The sequence below is a fragment of the Oncorhynchus tshawytscha genome, linkage group LG16 (genome assembly GCF_018296145.1).
Source record: "Oncorhynchus tshawytscha isolate Ot180627B linkage group LG16, Otsh_v2.0, whole genome shotgun sequence".
NCBI classification, from domain to species: domain Eukaryota; kingdom Metazoa; phylum Chordata; class Actinopteri; order Salmoniformes; family Salmonidae; genus Oncorhynchus; species Oncorhynchus tshawytscha.
Window position 1 is genome coordinate 20798990 of NC_056444.1, and position 24172 is coordinate 20823161.

Here is a 24172-nt window from a genome sequence, read left to right on the forward strand (position 1 = left end):
GTGTGTGGTCGATCAGTTGCAGAGGGACTCAGCAACGAGAGAAGGAAAGGGAAGGGGATCAATAAACGCGCCTGTGGGAGCCACTTTCGCTGTTTCACTGTCTCTGGTGGGCTGTCTTCACGAGGCGAGCCCCCGTTTTTAGAACATTTTCCGGTCCTCGAGCGCGTGAGGGTGCCGGTACGAATCCCATTAGAGCATCTCGCTCACTGAAAAGTAAAAACCGGAAATTTGGGTGGAAACCATGACAACAGCAGAGACCGGAGACTGAGAGCAGAGTCGCAGTCAACAAACTGGCAGTAGACCGGTGAACTCTGATGTGAGAGAAGGAGCTTTTTTATTTTTACAATACCATTTTTATTTCAAAGCTCTTTTTCTCTGTCAAGTATGAAATCATCGAAGAAGAGCGCGGAGCAGAATATCCTGAGAGTTCTATGCGGAGTGATGGTCATGGCCTCCAGCGGTCACGGCGCAAGAGTTGTCAGTGGTAAGTTGATGATGTGATAACTTTTACGGTCAGTTTTTCACATATTGGTCCACTTTCAATGATCGTATAAAACAAATAAGCGTTATATAATAATAACATTTGAATATTGGTTGTATTTCTGTTATCTTCAAGATAAGAATAATCAAATAATAATTCCTTAACCATTCTCATCAAACAATAATCTCAACCATAAACTACCAGTAAAATGTTACCTTTTGTGACTAGGTTAAAGTTATAGGCCTATGGCTCATCATCATCATCATCATCATCATAACCACCACCACCATCATCATCATCATTAAAATTTGATGGACATTTGTGAATTTTGTTAGGATTGGAAAATATAAATCAATCTATAAGATTAGGTTATCTGAGACAAAAAAACATTTTCTCCACATGGAATCATGTTTTCTATTCCTTCATGTCAAAAATGTAATTACATGTTAACTGCTTCAGTTGAGCTTTTATTGCCTTGCTACAGTTACAGATGATGAGGTGTGTCACATGTGTGCATGTGCTTGCTTTCATACATGTGTATGAATGTGTGTGAGCCTGTTAGAGTTTGTTTACCCTGGAAACTGGATTTATTGGTTTTATTGACTGTAAAGATTGAGTCTATTTTTTTGTTCCTTCCCTCTGTGACTAAATGTAGGAATATCTATGATTTACATCAGACTGCTATTCTACATGTGTCAGGGCCATCGGTGTCATAGGGCAGGCAGCTGACTTAATATGTTTGCATTCAAATCTGTTACATACTGTAGAGAGAGAGCGAAGAGAGAGAGAGAGAGTTTTAAAGTTGACAGATGACAGATGGAGAGAGTGAGGGGAGAGTGGACAACTTTTATTTCATTAGTGGTGAGATATGCCCCTCTTTAACCTAAAATGTCTTTACTATGTGATTTAGTCTAAATAAACTGAAAAAGTGGCACAGAGGAGGGAGAAGACAGTGACAGAGGGAGAATCAGTGAGAGAGAGGGGTTGATGTTCCAAGATATAGGGAAAGTGCAGAGGATGAAAAGGGGATGGGGGATGAAGGAGAGAAACAGAGGAAGAGGTGAAGGCAGGTAAAGGAAGAGGTGAAGGCGGTGAAGGAAGAGGTGAAGGAGGAGGTGAAGGAAGAGGTGAAGGAGGAGGTGAAGGAGGAGGTGAAGGAGGAGGTGAAGGAGGAGGTGAAGGACGAGGTGAAGGAAGAGGTGAAGGAGGAGGTGAAGGAGGAGGTGAAGGAGGAGGTGAAGGAAGAGGTGAAGGAAGAGGTGAAGGAAGAGGTGAAGGAAGAGGTGAAGGAAGAGGTGAAGGAGGAGGTGAAGGAAGCGGTGAAGGAAGAGGTGAAGGAGGAGGTGAAGGAGGGGGTGAAGGAGGAGGTGAAGGAAAAGGTGAAGGAGGAGGTGAAGGAAGAGGTGAAGGAGGAGGTGAAAGAAGGGGTGAAGGAGGAGGTGAAGGAAGAGGTGAAGGAGGAGGTGAAGGAAGAGGAGGCTGTTAGAGGAAAAGAAAGGGAAGAACTGATGAAAATGTGGATCTGAGGAATCAGAGCAGAGGAGGCCGGATAGAGGGAACAAATGAATGAAGGAGAGAGAGAGAGAGGAAGAAAGAAAGGGAGAAAGGAAAACGATGACGCTTTGGGTTGAGAAGAATAATTTTGAGGTATCAGAACAGGAAGATGAGGCAGGATGGATGGAGGGAATGAACAAAGAGAGGAAGAAAGAGAGAAAGGAGGTGAAAATGCTGAGTCTGTTGGTCGTCTGTGCGCCACGGTACCATTACTGGGTTCCAAAGTGATGATAGTGCAGATCTGATCTAGACCAGGCAGCCAATCATTTAAAGTACCTCCTGGCCACACTGCTAATGTTATTATTAGGCCTCTTTAACTGCCTGTGTATTAATCACTGGTATTATTCACTGATGCACGCATGCATGCATCACACTCACACTCACACACACACACACACACACACACACACACACACACACACACACACACACACACACACACACACACACACACACACACACACACACACACACACACACACACACACAGACACACACACACACACATTCGTGTACACACACACATGGTTTTTATGAGTCAGTCCAGAATCTTGGCCAGATCCTCCACTTTTCACCTACTTAACTGCCATCATAGAGCACAGCTTTATAATGCTGGATATTGTGTGCTGCATGTGTGAGATTATATTCGTGTGTATGTGTGTACCTGTGTGCGTGCATACTTGTGAAAGTACACATGTCTACTCTGTGTTTGTGGGTGTGTCTACTCTGTGTTTGTGTATAAGTACAGTACAGCATGACTGCTGCTTACTGTAAATGTCATATCAGTGTGTGAACACATCCAGTAAAAGTCTGTTTGTGAGCGGTAACAAGGCTGTTCTAGAAGTGGGCCTCCAGCCTACAGTGTGATCAGCAGCCCTGTTACTACAGTCAGTTAGCTAGAGACACTTCCTGATTGACAGAGGATATTGACCACACTAGGAAAGTTTGATGGTAAATTCTAAGGGACTGAGAGGATGCGAATGCGATGACCACATCCTTTTGGCGGGAAGCCAAGAGTCGTTAAGGGTGTGTGTGTGGGAGGGGGTCGAGGGATTGTGTACAACTGATAAGTTCAATGGAGATGTTTGCATTCACTGAAGACCTTCAAACCGCTTCTTAAGATCAACAGAGAGTCACTGAGGTGTAGTTATCACTAATATGAACTGATTTATAGATTGATAAATCAGTTGTTTGGTGAGGTGGTTGATTGACAGGTGTGTTGGTTGATTTGTGGACTGGTTGATTGACAGGTGGGTTGGTTAATTTGTGGACTGGTTGATGGATGTACTGACCGGCGGAGGGGCTGATTGGGTGTAGATACAGTAGTATGGTGGATTTAATGATCACTGATTAGATGATGGATGGTTTGTCAGATAGATGGAGGGAGGAAAAGACAAACACAGCCACGGCCACAGGAATGAGAAGAGAGTTCAAGGAAGTAACTTGATTTTGAAACGGTGGTGGCACCATTACTTGATGGCATTGGCTGTATTACTGGCATACTGAACTGAAAATCTCACGTAAATTACTACCATATATGTTACGTAGTCTGTCCACATTAGATTACCGGCATACAGTAGATGCTTAAATTGACTCCTATTGCATACAACTGACACAGATGGATTTGACATAATTGTTCATTGATTAATTAATCAAACCTTATGTAAATTGTCTACTTACAATTAGGGCTGTGACGGTGATGGAATTTAGTATGACGGTAATTGGTCAGCCAAGTGACTGCGGTCACTGTAATAATCGTTTGAATATACTTATTTTTTGAAGACGCACATTTTCGGCTCTCCTCCAAGTCCTGACTGCATGTGCTGCCATAGGAATAGAAGGAACGGAACGGGCGTCCCCATTCGAGTCAGTGATAGCATAGTGAGTGGACTGGTGGCCATTGCGTTGAGCAGAGTAGGAAGTAAAAGCAGGAAGAAAAAGCAGGAAGTGTACCCATCAATATGTGCTGTGATTTGTTGATTCAACTCAAGTAACATTACAAAAAATACATTCTATGGCCTGTGCCACATACGTTAACATCATCTGAATAAACATTCTAGGGCTGTTGCGGTGACAGTATTACCACCACGCCAGCGGTCATGAGTCATGACGGCAGTCAAATTCCATGTGACCGTTTAGTCACGGTAATTTGGCTTCTCCAAGCTCTGATGCTGCTGAAGGTCTTTTATAGCCTATCAAACTTGCTAACTGCCTGGTACTCAGCACTCTATTATCCTTCTAATCACTCGGGCATATACCTGGCTGAAATGAAAATAAACCACAGAAAAAGCATCCTCCATTCACTATTTAAATGCTTATATGACATGTATTTTTCCCCCTTCCCGTTTTGAGACAGGTGCATGATAATGGTCCATTCTAAATCTCTGCTGTTTCCTGAAGTCCACAATCATCTCCTTAGTTTTGTTGACGTTGAGTGTGAGGTTATTTTCCTGACACCACACTTATTTTCCTACCACTGTTGTGTCGTCCGCAAACTTGATGATTGAGTTTGAGGCGTGCATGGCCACGCAGTCGTGGGTGAACAGGGAGTACAGGAGAGGGCTCAGAACGCACCCTTGTGGGGCCCCAGTGTTGAGGATCAGCGGGGAGGAGATGTTGTTGCCTACCCTCACCACCTGGGGCGGCCCGTCAGGAAGTTCAGAACCCAGTTGCACAGGGCGGGGTCGAGACCCAGGGTCTCGAGCTTGATGACGAGCTTGGAGGGTACTATGGTGTTGAATGCCGAGCTGTAGTCGATGAACAGCATTCTCACATAGGTATTCCTCTTGTCCAGATGGGTTAGGGCAGTGTGCAGTGTGGTTGAGATTGCATCGTCTGTGGACCTATTTGGGCGGTAAGCAAATTGGAGTGGGTCAAGGGTGTCAGGTAGGGTGGAGGTGATATGGTCCTTGACTAGTCTCTCAAAGCACTTCATGATGACGGATGTGAGTGCTACGGGCGGTAGTCGTTTAGCTCAGTTACCTTAGCTTTCTTGGGAACAGGAACAATGGTGGCCCTCTTGAAGCATGTGGGAACAGCAGACTGGTATAGGGATTGATTGAATATGTCCGTAAACACACCGGCCAGCTGGTCTGCGCATGCTCTGAGGGCGCGGCTGGGGATGCCGTCTGGGCCTGCAGCCTTGCGAGGGTTAACACGTTTAAATGTCTTACTCACTTCGGCTGCAGTGAAGGAGAGACCGCATGTTTTCGTTGCAGGCTGTGTCAGTGGCACTGTATTGTCCTCAAAGCGGGCAAAAAGTTATTTAGTCTGCCTGGGAGCAAGACATCCTGGTCCGTGACTGGGCTGGGTTTCTTCCTGTAGTCCGTGATTGACTGTAGACCCTGCCACATGCCTCTTGTGTCTGAGCCGTTGAATTGAGATTCTACTTTGTCTCTGTACTGGCGCTTAGCTTGTTTGATAGCCTTGCGGAGGGAATAGCTGCACTGTTTGTATTCAGTCATGTTACCAGACACCTTGCCCTGATTAAAAGCAGTGGTTCGTGCCTTCAGTTTCACACGAATGCTGCCATCAATCCAAGGTTTCTGGTTAGGGAATGTTTTAATCGTTGCTATGGGAACGACATCTTCAACGCACGTTCTAATGAACTCGCACACCGAATCAGCGTATTCGTCAATGTTGTTGTCTGACGCAATACGAAACATCTCCCAGTCCACGTGATGGAAGCAGTCTTGGAGTGTGGAGTCAGCTTGGTCGGACCAGCGTTGGACAGACCTCAGCTTGGGAGCTTCTTGTTTTAGTTTCTGTCTGTAGGCAGGGATCAACAAAATGGAGTCGTGGTCAGCTTTTCCGAAAGGGGGGCGGGGCAGGGCCTTATATGTGTCGCGGAAGTTAGAGTAACAATGATCCTGGGTCTTTCCACCCCTGGTTGCGCAATCGATATGCTGATAAAATTTAGGGAGTCTTGTTTTCAGATTATCCTTGTTAAAATCCCCAGCTACAATGAATGCAGCCTCCGGATAAATCAAAACTAATTTCACACATATACTATTTAATATATGTGTATATAGTATATTATTTAGTATATATTAAAACAAGAATAGTCTGATGGGTGACAATATTAGCCTATCACTTGTGAATGATGCCCAGTTTGTGTGCAGTAAGACAAAAAACAGTGCATCACCCCCCTATATGTTTTGTTTGTGTATTTAAAATGTTTTACCCCCTTTTTCTCCCCAATTTCGTGGCATCCAATTGTTAGTAGTTACTGTCTTGTCTCATCGCTACAACTCCCGTACGACCTCCAAAACACAACCCAACCAAGCCGCACTGCTTCTTAACACCGTGTGCATCCAACCCGGAAGCCAGCCGCACCAATGTGTCGGAGGAAACACCGTACACCTGGCCAACTGGTCAGCGTGCACTGTGCCTTGCCTGCCACAGGAGTCGCTAGTGCGCAATGAGACAAGGATATCCCTACCGGCCAAACCCTCCCTAACCCTTGACGACGCTGGGCCAATTTTGCGTTGCCCCATAGACCTCCCGGTCGCGGCCGGCTGCGTCAGAGCCTGGGCTCGAATCCAGAGTCTCTGGTGGCTCAGCTAGCACTGTGATGCAGTGCCTTAGAACGGGCGTCACCCAGGAGGTCAGGCCTATATGTTTTGAAAAGGTTTGTATCACAACTAAAGTGGCCAAACAACTTCTTAAAATTAAGCACATTAATCCGCTTTACAAGGGGCGTGAGTTTCAAGTTTGGGGAAGATCATTTTCACCATAAAAATACATCTTTATAATAAAAGCCTTACATGCATAATCGCATTTGCGGTCACTTTTGAGATTTGTGTTTTCCCGCTAATTGATTGCATTTTGGAACATTTGAGCTTTCCTGTATGCACATTGCTGCATTTATAATCTGAAGAAATAGCCTCATAGTTTATGAACATTTTAAGCTAATAGTTCTGATCCGTTGCATCAGCCTCATTGCTTTTAAAATGTTTTTTGATGCTAGTGATTGTATTAATTTGGGATCTCTCCCATCCCACAACTGTCCCAGACTATGCTTGGAATATTTATTTCTCGCACAGAATAGAATAGGTCAACTCTTTGTACTACGGTGGATAGTAGATTGACATAGGCTAGTGCTTTTGGTGTCTGTTAGGCCTACTCATCTTGTTGGCTGACAAAGGAAATGTGGACAGTTCTTCCAATATCTTCAATATGCGCCTCGGAATTGGCCAAAAAAACGCACACATGTGCGTCTTCACTTGTAGCCCGTGAGAAGGACCCGATCATGTGATGGGCATTGGCTAATAAGAATAAGAATCTCAGACAGCCATGTGAGTGAGAGCTGCTTCGGAGCACGCAGCCGGGAGAAGGGAATTATAATTATTAGATTTGGCCCAAGGGCACAATGGCTACTGGCCGCAAAAGGCATATATTTTTTTAGGGGGCATTACGGCCAAGCAAACGGGATGCAGCCGGGAAATTCTAGGCATTATCAAGTGTTTGTCTAAATGTGAATGAGAGACTGATGAAGTGTGTACAGGCTGCACAAAAAAAACAAAGCAAAGCTCATGCCTTTCATGCAACTTTTTTCAAATCATCATTAGAGTCACATCATGCAGCCTTAGAATGTATTCAAATCTAAACATATAGCCCAGCGTAACTCTAAATTAAGCAGATAGGAGAACCTGTTTCTTTTTTAACTGCTCCACAAAGAATAGCCGCATGTGTGCACTCCCTCAAATCCTTTGGAGAAAATATTATTTTTATTTTATTCAGCTATTGTATTCTTCGTACTATAAAATAATATAAAACAATGCCACGGAATTCTAAGCAAATCTTGTTTACTAAATGAACTAGTGTAGCCCACAGCCATATGGCATAGCCAGATTAGGGCCTAACATAAGGACAACTCAGAGTATGCTATTCTGTTAATCTGAAATAGACTACATTTTCTTAATGTCTTATTTTTTTTAGACCTGTCTAAAATAAGTCATGGATTTATTGTGATGGTGTAGGCTATTTTAAATGGATTTATTATACTTTTTTTTTTAAATGTAGATGTTCCAACGGTCTGCATCAGTGGCTTGTAGGCTTGTAGGCATGGAAGTAAGGAGATGCTAAATGTATTTATGTCAATTACCTTGAGACCGGCAGTTATTTGCTTGACAATCACCGGCTAACAAAGTTTCATGACCGTCACAGCCTTATAACATTCCCATGAAAATTTTTGCATCACAATACCAGGCAGCAATTTCGAGTGTAACCATGATTTTACCAGTCAATTAGCCAGAGGTTCCAAGACCCTTCTATTCATTATATTTCTATGTGTGCTGCTGATGCAGGGGGGGGTGGCATTCCGATCTTCATCCATAACCGTCGGTTACATGGTTAGAAGGTAATTGTGCGAGCCCTACATGCAATCAATGGATAGATTGATGATCTCATTTGCCTCCAGGTCAGACGGTGTGTCAGGGAGGGGAGGAGCATCCATGCTATAAGATCGCCTACTTCCGGGAAATGACCAGCCGGATTGCATTCAGCGAGGCCAGAAAGGCATGTGAGATGGACGGAGGGTCGTTGTTGAGTGTAGAGAGCGCTGCGGAGCAGAGACACATAGAACACCTGCTACAGGTCAGTGTGTGTGTGTGTGTGTGTGTGTGTGCGTTTGCACTAGTGTGTGTGACAGTACAAACAACAACACCAAAAACACCTCAAAGTGCTCCAATCATGAACTTGCTAATATATTTCTTATTTACTTATAATATACTTACAATATATATATTATTTCTTACAGGAGCTTCGGACCTCCTCAACAGGAGCAGGGACAGAAACTGGGGAAGGAGCAGGTACCGGTAATGGAGGAATAGCAGACGGTGATTTCTGGATCGGGCTGATGAGGACAGAAGGAGAACACACACAGGAAAATGGCGGCTTCGCCTCCTGTCCTGACCTCTACCTCTGGACTGATGGGAGTGTGTCCCAATTCAGGTGTGTATGTTTCACACAGCAACTGTTACTTTGGTGAGGCTTTTGTGTATGTCTGTGTTTTAATTTGAATATGTGTATTATTGTGTGTGATTGTGTGTGTTAGGAACTGGTATTTTGACGAGCCGTCGTGCGGAGGGGAGGCGTGTGTAGTGATGTACCACCAGCCTACAGCGCTCCACGGGCTGGGCGGGGCCTACATGTACCAGTGGAATGATGACAGGTGCAACATGAAGCACAACTTCATCTGCAAGTACGAACCAGGTACGTAGCATCACACAGGTACACAGCATCACACAGGTACGCAGCATCACACAGGTACTCAGCATCACACAGGTACGCAGCATCACACAGTTACACAGCATCACACAGGTAATCAGCATCACACAGGTAGGCAGCATCACACAGGTACGCAGCATCACACGGGTACGCAGGATCACACAGGTACACAGCATCACACAGGTACGCAGCATCACACAGGTACTCAGCATCACACAGGTACGCAGCATCACACAGGTAATCAGCATCACACAGGTACGCAGCATCACACAGGTACGCAGCATCACACAGGTACGCAGCATCACACAGGTACGCAGCATCACACAGGTACACAAATGTCACGGCAGATGAGATGAGTTCTGTGTGTTTTGTGGAGTGTTCTATACGTTTCCCTTTTAAAAGGTTGTTATATATATATATTTTTAAATTATTATTATTATTATGTATGTATTTTTTTCTCCCAATTTTGTGATATCCAATTGCGATCCAATTGTGTTTTAGCCTGGTAAAACATTACACTAACAGAAATGCATATCAGTTTTGTTTAATCAAGTTTTTTCTAATTCTGATGTTGATCCAGAGAGCCGTCTGGGGAAGGAGCAGGGGGACAGGCCTGGAGCTCGTGACCCAGGTGAGGAGGCACACACTGGGGCATAGCCTGGCCACATCAGCCCCACTCCTGGAGGTCAGCATGGTTGACTGCATGAGGGTATCAGTTAGTACATCTCTTTTTGATTTAGTATCTTTGTGTGTCCGTCCCAGATGTGGCGGTGGTGCAGGCAGATGAGGTCAAACAATCCGGACCAAGTGAGGACGACGCCCCACACGTAGTCATAGCTGGATCCTCAGGTGAGAGGTGGAGGTGAGACAGGTGGAGGTGAGACAGGGAGTTGAGACAAGTAAATGGTATGGCAGGACACCAGAAAGTGAGACGTGGTGTAGCGATGATATGGAATGTAAGACAGTGTTTAAATAGAGTGTAATTACTGAAATAGCCTCTCTGGAGCTCCATCTCTGCTCTATCCTCCTTCTATAGGTATGCTGCTGGTTTATGTAATCATCCCCACCATCCCTCTGCTGCTGCTCATCCTGGTGGCTTCTGGGACTTGCTGTTTCCAGATGTTTAGTAAGAGGTGAGACACGACATACCACTGCAACAACAAAAACTACAACTCCCTATGTTTACAACACAACTGAACACACTAAGTCCCCGGAGTCCCCAGTACTGCCTTACTGATAACAACTTCACTAAAATATCAATCTATGATCCTCATACAAACCAATCGTATAATATTCTCTTATACTGTATACTCCTCTTTCTCTCATTTTCAATCACACTTACACTCCCATCAACTCTCTTTTTTAAATTCCTTGAATTGGCATACTCAAAATTAATCAGAGAAACAGCTCAATCTCTGAACCCTACCCCCCCTGTTCATCCACTAATGGATGGGTCCAGTCCCCCCGTCCCTGTGCTGTGATGGATGGGTCTGGGCTGTAATTGTTTGGTAAGAACAGTGCTTACTCAGTCATAATCACTGGCATAACACAAGGACGCCTTGTTAGCAAAGAGTCATTTAGCATAACAGCCCTGGCCACTGGCTCAGCCCTCTGTCATTAATTATTATTGTGATTGTGTGTAGGCGATGTGTGTGTGTGTGCGTGTGTTACCCTACTCTGGCAACAGATAGGGTAACAAAGTCTATGATTACTGGGTCGATAGCTGGGCCCGTCGATGGTGTTCCTACAATAACCAAAGTGCAACTCCAGCACATTGTATGCCAACCAACCTCCCTACCCCACTACTGTGACTTTACATCTCCTATATAGACACTCCCAGCTCTCCTCTGCCTTGATTGGGCAGCAACTTATTTTTTTATTATTTATCCAGTTTAGTATCGCTGTCCGTCTGATTTGATGTGTATTTAAAAGTGGTGTAAAGTACTTGAAGTAAAAGTACTTGAAAGAACTACTTCAGTCATTTTTGGGGGTATCTGTACTTTACTATTTATATTTTTGCCAACTTAATTTTTTTACTTCACTACATCCAAATGTTGAATTTTTTTTACACCCAAAAGTACTTACATTTTGAATGCTTAGAAGGACAGGACAATTGTCTAATTGACACACTTATCAAGAGAACTTCCTTGGTCATCCCTACTTCCTTGGTCATCCCTACTTCCTTGGTCATCCCTACTTCCTTGGTCATCCCTACTTCCTTGGTCATCCCTACTGCCTCTGATCTGGCGGACTCATTAAACACAAACGCTCATTAAACACAATTCTTCATTTGCAAATTAATGTCTGAGTGTTGGAGTGTGCCTCTGGCCATCTGTAAATGATGTCTGAGTGTTGGAGTGTGCCTCTGGCTGTCTGTAAATTAATGTCTGAGTGTTGGAGTGATCCCCTGGCCATCTGTAAATGATGTCTGAGTGTTGGAGTGTGCCTCTGGCCATCTGTAAATGATGTCTGAGTGTTGGAGTGTTCCTCTGGCTGTCTGTAAATGATGTCTGAGTGTTGGAGTGATCCCTGGCCATCTGTAAATGATGTCTGAGTGTTGGAGTGTGCCTCTGGCTATCTGTAAATGATGTCTGAGTGTTGGAGTGTGCCTCTGGCTATCTGTAAATGATGTCTGAGTGTTGGAGTGTGCCTCTGGCCATCTGTAAATGATGTCTGAGTGTTGGAGTGTGCCTCTGGCTGTCTGTAAATTAATGTCTGAGTGTTGGAGTGATCCCCTGGCCATCTGTAAATGATGTCTGAGTGTTGGAGTGTGCCTCTGGCTATCTGTAAATGATGTCTGAGTGTTGGAGTGTGCCTCTGGCTATCTGTAAATGATGTCTGAGTGTTGGAGTGTGCCTCTGGCTATCTGTAAATGATGTCTGAGTGTTGGAGTGTGCCTCTGGCTATCTGTAAATGATGTCTGAGTGATGGAGTGTTCCTCTGGCTATCTGTAAATGATGTCTGAGTGATGGAGTGTTCCTCTGGCTATCTGTAAATGATGTCTGAGTGTTGGAGTGTTCCTCTGGCTATCTGTAAATGATGTCTGAGTGTTGGAGTGTTCCCCTGGCTATCTGTAAATGATGTCTGAGTGTTGGAGTGTGCCTCTGGCTATCCGTAAATTAAAACAAGAAAATTGTGCTGTCTTGTTTGCTTAATATAAGGAATTTGAATTGATTTATACTTTTACTTTTGATACTTATGTATATTTTAGCAATTACATTTACATTTGATACTTAAGTATATTTAAACCAAATACTTTAGATTTTTACTCAAGTAGTATTTTACTGGGTGACTTTCACTTTTACTTGAGTCATTTTCTTTTAAGGTGTCTTTACTTTTACTCAACTATGACAATTGGGTACTTTTTCCACCAGTGGTTTTTAACATATTTCCGATATCTGGGGAACTGAGAGGGAATCTACACGCCTCTGACTCCTGCCCGCCGCAGTAGAATTCTTCCTGAAACAATCCCAAAGCCCTAACACGGCTAGAAGGGATCAAGTCAAAAGTTGAAATGTTTTGCATTTAACCTAATTCTCCTAACCTGCTACATTAAATTCTCCTAACCTGCTATGTTAATTATTCTAACCTGCTTCGTTAATTATTCTAACCTGCTCCGTAAATGTTTCTAACCTGCTACAAAAAAGTCCAATCTGATGTTAATCTGATTTGACGCTAGGGTCATGGCCCTTCTAGCCATGACCCTAGCACGTGCGAGGTCTCTCCTTTACAACAGGCGACACACTTGAACTTACAACACAACAAACGCGATCGGAGGAAATATGAGTTATGAGGAGTTATGAGTAGGCAAGGATCCAGAGTTTTATCGCTGGGTATGGCTGGCACAGAAGTGTTTGTGTGAGCAACAGCTCTCGTGTTTAACACACACACGTACACACAGTCTTGTTTTACGATTCATCTGTGGTTCTACTGTTCTAATTTAGTTTTGTTCTACTATTGTTCATTCTGTTTCCATTGTTTTTATTTCATAAAGCAAACCACGGACCAAAACCAGTGTTAACCACCAATCAACGCTCTGGATCTCCAAGACACCCAAGACAGACAGCATGGAAGTATGAATGGCAGGTTACATCACAAACAAGATAAACAGATTAGGCAGAAGTAACTGAATGTTACCTCTCTTTCCCTCATACTATCCTTGTTCCAAATACATCTTACTATCCACCTCAACCAATGACCTGCTCTCCTCTTCTGCATTTCCTTTGTTCAATTTGTTCATGTCTCCACCACTGTTTAGTTTTTCCTTATTTCCTTTCTCCTCCCCTCCACCCCTCCTGTCCTGTCCTCCTGTTAATGTGTTCCTGCAAACAAAAATGAAACGACTTAATGGATAATTTGGCAATCCTCGTCTGATATCTGATATCAAGGTAAACCTACTGCTGCTGATATCAAGGTATACCTGCTGCTGTTGCCAGGGAGTTTCTGCTGGAATCCCAGTGTCTGTACGCATGTGTGAGTGTGAGCATGCTACCTTGTGTGTACACTAATGTGTGTGTGTGTGTGTTACACTAATTGGTTCCAAACAGAGGAAGTAATTAACTATCAGTAATTAAGGGTGGTGCGAGGGGGACCCTGATAAAACAAGGAATTGAACCATCCCCTGTGACCAGGAATAGGGTCAGAGCCACTTAACACATCACACAGATTCACTCCTGAAGAGCAGCACACAGCGAGGCGTAAGAGAGGAGGGAGAGCGGGGAGGGGAGGGAGTGGGGGAAAAGAGGAACATTTAAGGGAAAGTGAATAAAAGATAAAAAGAGAGAGGGAAAGAGGCAGGGAGGGGGAAAATAGGGAAATAGGACTTTAAAATGGAAATTGAAGTGTGTTGTTTGATCTGCTTCCCGTTGTTCAGGGTTTAGTACTAGCTTAACTCTCTGTTCTCTCACCGGGGAGCTATGTCTCAGACAGATCAGTCAGCTAAATGACTTTCCTAAATGTCCTGAAAAAAAAAACGATTTCCATGATCCAATCTAATTGAATGCCAGTAAATATCTCATGGATGAAACAGTCAGTATTTATCCAATATTTATCACCGCCTGATATGAATACTGTAAGTGCAGTTTTGTGCATGTTACATGGTCTACAATGTTATATTTTATATTCCGTATAAGCATTGTCTAATGTGAGAGATTATCCACCTGGCTAAATATTGATACATGCCATACATCTCAACTTATCCTCCGATGTCCCATGTTATTGCTTTTATATGATGGAATATATGAGTGTACTCCATGTGTTTTCTTTCAAAGGCAAACACACGTGTAGCACGCTCAACCATTGAACAAGGTCTTAATAAGGGATTTGTGTATATTTCAGTGTGTATGTGTTGGATGGAGTGTTGTACATTATACATTAGGTTCTAGAGGTTCTAGAAACACATACAGTAGATCAGTGGTACATATATGAGACTAGGTTCTGGTGATGGTGTGGTACGTTTTGGAGCCTGTGTGTGAATGTGTTGTTAAGAAGTGGCGTGTTTTGTACTCAGCGTTGTGATGCAGTCACTGTCCTGCTAGCATGTCTACCCACAGCCAGAGATGAAAACAGAGTTTATAAAGAGCCTTGTAGAAACTGAAAGATACCTTTTTCACCCATATCTGGTTTTGTGATGAGATAACTCAATAAAAAAGCTTTATGTGATTCATTGACGTCTGTGTTTATTGTGCATTTTCGATGATGAGACATGACACGCACGCACACACTGAAGAGTGTGTGTGGGTTACCCCAGTCAGTTATCAGTCGTACTTTGTTAAAGTGATTAGCCTGCCAATTAAACTTATCAGTCCTGTGCTTCAACAAGAGCACACACACACGGAGGTTCTGGTAATTATAGATATGAGTAATCACTGCATTTTAAAGCTCAGGGTAGAATTAAGAAAATAGAACCTTCAACATTTGATGTTCATTAGAAACACACACACACACACACCGATGATCAGTTACAATTGATCATGTATCATCAGAATGAGTTCAAAAGGACACAATACATTTTGTATACATTGTACAGATTTTGTATGGCCAGTACTGGCCAAGCCTGAATGTACCCGTAACAGTAGATACAGAGCTGGACAGATAATCCTGGTCAATAAAAGCCCTCTTCAATCAGAACAGATTTATGCCTAACCGGGAGCGAGAGATCAAACAAATTAAGAGAAGGGCAGTTGGGAGAGGGAGAGAGAGACAGAGAGAGAGACAGAGAGAGAGACAGAGAGAGAGAGAGAAATGAAAGATAAATTAAGAGAAGGGGGTTGGAAGAGAGACACAGAGAGAGAGTCTGTAGTCCAGGCAGTAGTTTGATGTGCTGGTGTCAGTCATTGAGATAAACTTGCTGTATGTATTGAGTGCTGTGCTTACTGTGCTGTATTTGTTGTACTTTTAGTATTGATCCTGTATCACCACATAGTCTGAGTACACTTAAAGCCCTGGCCACAGTCCATGCGGTTCCTCTATAACTCAGTTTCACATTGACCATATTGCAAAAGCATCACAGTCACGGCAACCAGATAGCCCCATTGAGCCAAGATGGACGCTGCTGGTAGAGGATGAGGTAAGTAACCTCATCACAATGTATAGCCCTTTAGGATCCTCTTACGAGGGGCACTTAACACATGGTAATATAATAATATGGTCATTTAGCAGATGCTTTTATCCAGAGTGTCACACAACTCTGGTGTTATTACTCTGGTGTTGAAACCCACAACTCTGGTGTTATTACTCTGGTGTTATTACTCTGGTGTTGAAACCCCATGCTTCAAACAACTGAGCAAACTCAAACAGCTAGTCCAGCATCATTATGATCATGGGTAAAATGATCCTAGTTCTGTTCCTAATACCAACTTCCACCCTCATTCTTCACTCTTCTTCTGTGTCTTGGTTTCTATGTGTCTCAGAGAGCAGCTGGGAGAACAGTGCCTCCCCCCGGAGGAGAGCAGAGGCGCAGTCAAACTCAGCCACACGTCCCCCATCTAACACCAACACCCTGGAGAGGCAGGGAGAGAAGGAGGGGGAAAGAGAAATACGACTGGTCAAGCATATGGAAAAAAGTGAGCAACATTAATCTCTTCTTATAAGATGAAATGACAGAACACAAATCCCACAGAGGAACACAGATCTCAGTAACCTTCACCTGTCAGTGTGTGTGACGTTCCCAGGGTTCTGTGTTAGATACAGCCCGGTGCAGTGGGAGAAGTGTGTGTGTATGATGCTCTGGAGCAGCCTCTCAGTGTGGACGTCTACAGGGGGAACAGGGTCCTCCACTACCAGGACAACACAGCCCTTCAACAGGGCACGACACACGCACAGCAGCCTCCTCTCACTGGAGCTGGAGAGGGAGAGGGAGTTGCAGACGTTGCAGAGGTTTACGGACTGAGGCTGGTGGGAGGAGCTATAGGAGGACAGGCACATTGTAATGGCTGGAATGGAATAAATGGAACTTATCAAACATATGGAAACCACATTTGATTCCATTCCAGCCATTACTATTTTAGTCTACACCCCTCTCTCTCTCTCTCTCTCTCTCTCTCTCTCTCTCTCTCTCTCTCTCTCTCTCTCTCTCTCTCTCACTCTCTCTCTCTCTCTCTCTCTCTCACCTCTCTCTCTCTCTCTCTCTCTCTCTCTCTCACACCTGTACCTGTCTCTCTCTCACACCTGTACCTGTCTCTCTCTCACACCTGTACCTGTCTCTCTCTCACACCTGTACCTGTCTACAGCTGTCTGATACCTACCTGAGCCCGGCCCCTCCGTGTTGTAGTGGGTAGAGGAGCTGTCCTGGCAGCAAGCTGACCCTTTCCTTCAGGTGGCACCTCTCCAGTGCCTGCCACACCTGGGCATCCCCATGGCAACCCCAGGGGTCCAGGTTGGAGCGCAGTGAACAGGAGAACAGAGTTGGAACCCGAGCTATGACCGCCAACCGGCTGCGAAGGTCATGGAGTCCCACACTAGAGATGTCCACCCCGTCAATCATCAACACGCCCCTTCGGCCTTCCACCAATCGGAAGAGAGAACTGGTTATGGCGTCCAGCTCTGCTCCTGATCTGCTCACCACACCAACCTGTAGAGTAACATAAACATAGTAGTATATACATGTACACATTCACACACCTACAGCAAAGTACACACAAACACACACAGAGAATCAAGGCTCACACACAAACCTTCTCTCTGGTCCGGGTGCAAAAAGACAGTTCAGCGGGTGATGGGTTAAGCTCCGTCTCATAGCTCCTGAACTCCACCACTCCCTCCTTTGGCCAGCTAGGGGGTGCTCTACAGGGCACAGACCAGGGGGGCTGAGAGAGGAAGAGAAGAGAGGGAGTGATATACAGTACTTGTCAAAAGTTTGGACACACCTACTCATTCAAGGGTTTTTCTTTGTTTGTACTATTTTCTACATTGTAGAATAACAGTTAAGACATCAACTATGAAATAACACATGGAATCATGTATAACCAAAAAAAATGTTAATCAAAATATATTTTATATTTGAGATTCTTCAAAGCAGCCACCCTTTGCCTTGATGACAGCTATTTCAATTAACAGCTGTGCCTTGTAAAAGTTAATTTGTGGAATTTCTTTCCTTCTTAATGCATTTGAGCCAATCAGTTGTGTTGTGACAAGGTAGGGGTGGTATACAGAAGATAGCCCTGTTTGGTAAATACCAAGTCCATATTATGGCAAGAACAGCTCAAATAAGCAAAGAGGAATGACAGTTCATCATTACTTTAAGACATGTAGGTCAGTAAATGCGAAAAATGTCAAGAACTTTGAACATTTCTTCGCTATGATGAAACTGTCTCTCATGAGGACCGCCGCAGGAAAGGAAGACCCAGAGGTACCTCTGCTGCAGGTAGAGGATATGTCCATTAGAGCATTATGCAGTGATACACCATCCCATCTGGTTTGCGATTAGTGGTACTATCATTTGTTTTTCAAGACGTCAATGACCCAACACACTTCCAGTCTGTGTCAGGGCTATTTGACCAATACATAGAGTGATGGAGTGCTGCATCAGATGACCTGGCCTCCACAATCACCAGACCTCAACCCAGTTGAGATGGTTTGGGATGAGTTGGACCGCAGAGTGAAGGAAAAGCAGCCAACAAGTGCTCAGCATATGTGGGAACTCCTTCAAGACTGTTGCATTCCAGGTGAAGCTGTTTGAGAGAATGCCAAGAGTATGCAAAGCTGCCATCAAGGCAAAGGGTGGCTACTTTGAAGACTATAAAATATATTTTGATTTGTTTAACACTTTTTTGGTTACTACATGATTCCAATGTAGAAAATAGTAAAAATAAAGAAAAACCTTTGAATGAGTAGGTGTGTCCAAACTCTTGACTGGTACTGAATATCTGTATCTGTGTCCTCTCTCTACTCTGTTTAATACCATAACAGTGCTGTATCTGTGTCCTCTCTCTACTCTGTTTAATACCATAACAGTGCTGTATCTGTGTCCTCTCTCTACTCTGTTTAATACCATAACAGTGCTGTATCTGTGTCCTCTCTCTACTCTGTTTAATACCATAACAGTGCTGTATCTGTGTCCTCTCTCTACTCTGTTTAATACCATAACAGTGCTGTATCTGTGTCCTCTCTCTACTCTGTTTAATACCATAACAGTGCTGTATCTGTGTCCTCTCTCTACTCTGTTTAATACCATAACCGTGCTGTATCTGTGTCCTCTCTCTACTCTGTTTAATACCATAACAGTGCTGTATCTGTGTCCTCTCTCTACTCTGTTTAATACCATAACAGTGCTGTATCTGTGTCCTCTCTCTACTCTGTTTAATACCATAACAGTGCTGTATCTGTGTCCTCCCTCTACTCTGTTTAATACCATAACAGTGCTGTATCTGTGACAGTTAACTAACAGTGCTGTATCTGCCTACCTCCATAACAGTGCTGTATCTGTGTCCTCTCTCTACTCTGTTTAATCCATAACTCTGCTGTATCTGTGTCTCTCTCTCTACTCTGTTTAGCCTACCATCTTTCTCTACTCTGTAGCCTACTGTGTCTCTCTCTCTTTACCCTAACAGTGCCTATCTTTCTCTCTCTCTCTACCCATAACAGTGCCTACCTCTGTCCTCTCTACTCTGTTTAGCCTACAGTGCTGTATCTCTCTGTAGCCTACCTCTTTCTCTCTACTCTGTAGCCTACCTCTTTCTCTCTCTCTCTATCCTGTAGCCTACCTCTTTCTCTCTCTCCTACTCGGTAGCCTACCTCTTTCTCTCTCTCTACCCTGTAGCCTACCTCTTTCTCTCTCTCTACTCGGTAGCCTACCTCTTTCTCTCTCTTTACCCTGTAGCCTACCTCTTTCTCTCTCTTTCTCTCTCTACTCGGTAGCCTACCTTTCTCTCTCTCTCTACTCTGTAGCCTACCTCTCTCTCTCTCTCTACTCTGTAGCCTACCTCTCTCTCTCTACCCGGTAGCCTACCTCTTTCTCTCTCTCTACTACTCTGTAGCCTACCTCTCTCCCTCTCTCTCTCTCTACTCTGTAGCCTACCTCTCTCTCTCTACCTCTCTCTCTCTACCCGGTAGCCTACCTCTTTCTCTCTCTCTCTGTACTCTTTAGCCTACCTCTCTCTCTCTCTCTCTACTCTGTAGCCTACCTCTCTCTCTCTCTCTCTACTCTGTAGCCTACCTCTCTCTCTCTCTCTACTCTGTAGCCTACCTCTTTCTCTCTCTACTCTGTAGCCTACCTCTTTCTCTCTCTCTACTCTGTAGCCTACCTCTTTCTCTCTCTCTACTCTGTAGCCTACCTCTCTCTCTCTCTCTACTCTGTAGCCTACCTCTCTCTCTCTCTACTCTGTAGCCTACCTCTTTCTCTCTCTCTACTCTGTAGCCTACCTCTTTCTCTCTCTCTACTCTGTAGCCTACCTCTCTCTCTCTCTCTACTCTGTTGCCTACCTCTCTCTCTCTCTCTACTCTGTAGCCTACCTCTTTCTCTCTCTCTCTACTCTGTAGCCTACCTCTCTCTCTCTCTCTACTCTTTAGCCTACCTCTCTCTCTCTCTCTACTCTGTAGCCTACCTCTCTCTCTCTCTCTACTCTGTAGCCTACCTCTCTCTCTCTCTCTACTCTTTAGCCTACCTCTCTCTCTCTCTCTACTCTGTAGCCTACCTCTCTCTCTCTCTCTACTCTTTAGCCTACCTCTCTCTCTCTCTACTCTGTAGCCTACCTCTCTCTCTCTCTCTACTCTGTAGCCTACCTCTCTCTCTCTCTCTACCTGTAGCCTACCTCTTTCTCTCTCTCTCTCTACTCTGTAGCCTACCTCTCTCTCTCTCTCTCTCTCTTTAGCCTACCTCTCTCTCTCTCTCTACTCTGTAGCCTACCTCTCTCTCTCTCTCTCTCTCTGTAGCCTACCTCTCTCTCTCTCTCTCTCCCTGTAGCCTACCTCTCTCTCTACCCTGTAGCCTACCTCTCTCTCTCTACTCTGTAGCCTACCTCTCTCTCTCTCTACTCTCTCTCTCTAGCCTGTAGCCTACTCTCTCTCTCTCTCTACCCTGTAGCCTACCTCTCTCTCTCTCTCTCTCTGTAGCCTACCTCTCTCTCTCTCTCTCTACTCTGTAGCCTACCTCTCTCTCTACTCTGTAGCCTACCTCTCTCTCTACTCTGTAGCCTACCTCTCTCTCTACTCTGTAGCCTACCTCTCTCTCCATGTGTGCATGTTGGTCCATCTTCTGGATGGCACCAGCACTGCTCTCTACGCCACAGCTTGCTTGGACCAGGAGATGAAGAACCTCTCTCAGGCTGAGGGTGTAAGTCAGGACCAGTCCTACAGTACTGGGGTCTACCTCAGAGTCCAGTAGAGTCACAGAGACCAGGAACAGAACCAGTCCTGCAAAGGCATCCAACCACACTGATACCCACCTAGAGAGAGAGAGATAACATTTTATTAACACACACTTTTTCTGTGTTTGTAATATGTATGAGTTATGTGGATGTGTTTGTGTGTAAAGGGTCCTGTCCTCTAACCTGTCCAATAAAATGCAGTTGTAGCGACACACCAGGTGCTCGTTGAGGGCACCATAGCAACGGGTCAAGGGGTCATCATGACTACCACTGGTGACCTCATCCCTGTGTGACTCAGAAAGGAGGGATGAGAGAGAGGAGGCAGAGTCTGAAACCATCCTCCTCACCTGACCCGAGACTGACCTGTAGTATGACTGAGAGAGAGAGAGAGAGAGGATAGATAGATAGATAGATAGATAGATAGATAGATAGATAGATAGATAGATGGAGGAGAGAAATGGAAGAACAGAAGGCGAGTATAAGAGAAAAATGCAGTTTGCCGAGTAACATAACTCTGTCTCCATGTGTTTCTTACAGAAACTAAAGCAGATCAGTGAGTCAGTGATGTGATTACTCCATCTAGTGGACAGGAATGTACTTACAGCATATAGACAGACGAAAGGCATCAAAAACATTTTATACCATACCATTACATGTTATACCATACAATTACATGTAATACCATACCATTACATGTTATACCATTACATGTTATGTAATACCATTACATGTTATATCATACCATTACATTTTATATCATACCGTTACATGTAATACCATACCATTACATGTTATACCATTACATGTTATTTTTATTTTTTATTTCACCTTTATTTAACCAGGTAGGCTAGTTGAGAACAAGTTCTCATTTGCAACTGCGACCTGGCCAAGATAAAACGTAGCAAATCGACACATAACAACAACACAGAGTTACACATGGAATAAACAAAACATATAGTCAATAATACAGTAGAACAAATTCTACCATTACATGTTATAAATTATACCATTACATACCATTACAAATTATACCATTACATGTTATATCATACCATTACATGTAATACCATACCATTACATGTTATATAATACCATTACATGTTATACCATTACATGTTATATAATACCATTACATGTTATACCATACCATTACATGTTATATAATACCATTACATGTAATACCATTACATGTTATATCATACCGTTACATTTTATACCATACAATTACATGTTATACCATTACATGTTATACCATTACATTTTATATCATACCATTCGTTACATTTTATACCATACCATTACATGTTATACCATACCATTACATGTTATATAATACCATTACATGTAATACCATTACATGTTATATCATACCGTTACATTTTATACCATACCATTACATGTTATACCATACCATTACATGTTATACCATACCATTACATGTTATATAATACCATTACATGTTATACCATACCATTACATGTTATATAATACCATTACATGTAATACCATTACATGTTATATCATACCGTTACATTTTATATCATACCATTACATGTAATACCATGTTATACCATTACATGTTATACCATTACATGTTATACCATACCATGGTATATCATACCATTACATGTTATATCATACCATTACATGTAATACCATGTTATACCATTACATGTTATACCATTACATGTTATACCATTACATGTTATACCATACCATTACATGTTATACCATTACATTTTATATCATACCGTTCGTTACATTTTATACCATTACATGTTATACCATACCATTACATGTTATACCATGTTATACCATTACATGTTATACCATTACATGTTATACCATTACATGTTATACCATACCATTACATGTTATACCATTACATTTTATATCATACCGTTCGTTACATTTTATACCATTACATGTTATACCATACCATTACATGTTATACCATTACATGTTATACTATACCATTACATGTTATACCATACCATTACATGTTATACCATACCATTACATGTTATACCATACCATTACATTTTATACCATACCATTACATGCTATACTGTACCTGTATTGTGAGGAAGAGGTAAGTCAGCACCGGGACTATCAGGATGAAGAGAGGGGAGATGTAGCCAATCAGCAGCACTGTCACAAACACCTGCAGCCAACAGGAGAGCCAGGAGAGGAGGTTGGCGGGGACAAGCTCGTCAATCACGTACATCTCCTTCAGAGAGAGAGACAGACAGAGATACATTTTAACCTATTTTCTATACATTTTTATAAAAATTAGGGCCATAATGTCATTGCTTATAGATCCTCTCTCACCTGTGATAGGCTGCGCAGGACCAGAGAAGAGGGCGTGATCTGGTAGAATCTGAGAGGAAGGCGGAGCTGAGCAAAGAGCAGCTCAGAGTGGAGACTGGCAGACGCCTTCAGAGAACCACCAGTGACTGCTAATGCTACACAGCACACGGACAGAGCTGAAATACACACGCTCTCGAGTTAGACAGTAGGCACACACACACACACACACACACACACACACACACACACACACACACACACACACACACACACACACACACACACACACACACACACACACACACACACACACCTTGCAGCAGCCCCAGTACAGCGTAGACAGATAGTCGTGAGTCTCGTAGTTCTCTCCACTCCTCCAGCCCCTGTAGTTCTTTAGCCTGTCTGGTCCACACGGCTAACAGACCGGTCTGACACACACCCACCACACAAACACACACCTGGGATAATACAGTCAACAACACCCAGCCCAAGCCACACACATGCAGATACAGCCGAATACACACACTGCTCACCTGCAGGGAGAATACACACACGATTATTCTGTCACTTTGTAAACTGCAAGGTTGGGATTAGAAGAGGAAAATACTGTGTTATAACAGCTGACCTCGGGACAGATTCTGTTTGTATTCTATGTGTAGATTGATCCTAGATCTGTGTACTCACACCATGTTTGGGCAGAGGTACAGTGTTTGCTTCTGTCTCTCTCAAGGTCTCATTACTGCACCTGTTAATGAGAGGGGACATTTTATGTATTTGTGTGTGTGTGTGTGTG

The 24172-nt window shown here is 43.5% G+C and overlaps 2 protein-coding genes across 2 annotated transcripts in view; one reads left to right on the forward strand and one right to left on the reverse strand.

Annotated features, from left to right (window-relative positions):
- On the forward strand, window positions 1-14930 carry LOC112234915 (chondrolectin). The gene is made up of 8 exons (XM_024403232.2): window positions 1-484; window positions 8457-8632; window positions 8796-8989; window positions 9093-9250; window positions 9846-9896; window positions 10028-10114; window positions 10302-10398; window positions 13260-14930. The coding sequence occupies exons 1-8, from the start codon at window positions 385-387 to the stop codon at window positions 13342-13344; spliced, it is 948 nt and encodes a 315-aa protein (XP_024259000.1). The 5' UTR covers window positions 1-384; the 3' UTR covers window positions 13345-14930.
- The window catches only part of abcc13 (ATP-binding cassette, sub-family C (CFTR/MRP), member 13), a 14276-nt gene continuing 5033 nt past the window's right edge, over window positions 14930-24172 (reverse strand). Inside the window, exons 11-20 of the mRNA XM_042298948.1 lie at window positions 24064-24124; window positions 23693-23912; window positions 23401-23555; window positions 23144-23299; window positions 21253-21443; window positions 20925-21147; window positions 17440-17571; window positions 17011-17336; window positions 16413-16607; window positions 14930-16265 (exon numbers count right to left, since the gene is read on the reverse strand). Of these exons, the coding sequence (XP_042154882.1) occupies window positions 16139-16265; window positions 16413-16607; window positions 17011-17336; window positions 17440-17571; window positions 20925-21147; window positions 21253-21443; window positions 23144-23299; window positions 23401-23555; window positions 23693-23912; window positions 24064-24124 (1786 nt within the window). The 3' untranslated portion in view covers window positions 14930-16138. The remainder of the gene's footprint in view (window positions 16266-16412; window positions 16608-17010; window positions 17337-17439; window positions 17572-20924; window positions 21148-21252; window positions 21444-23143; window positions 23300-23400; window positions 23556-23692; window positions 23913-24063; window positions 24125-24172) is intronic.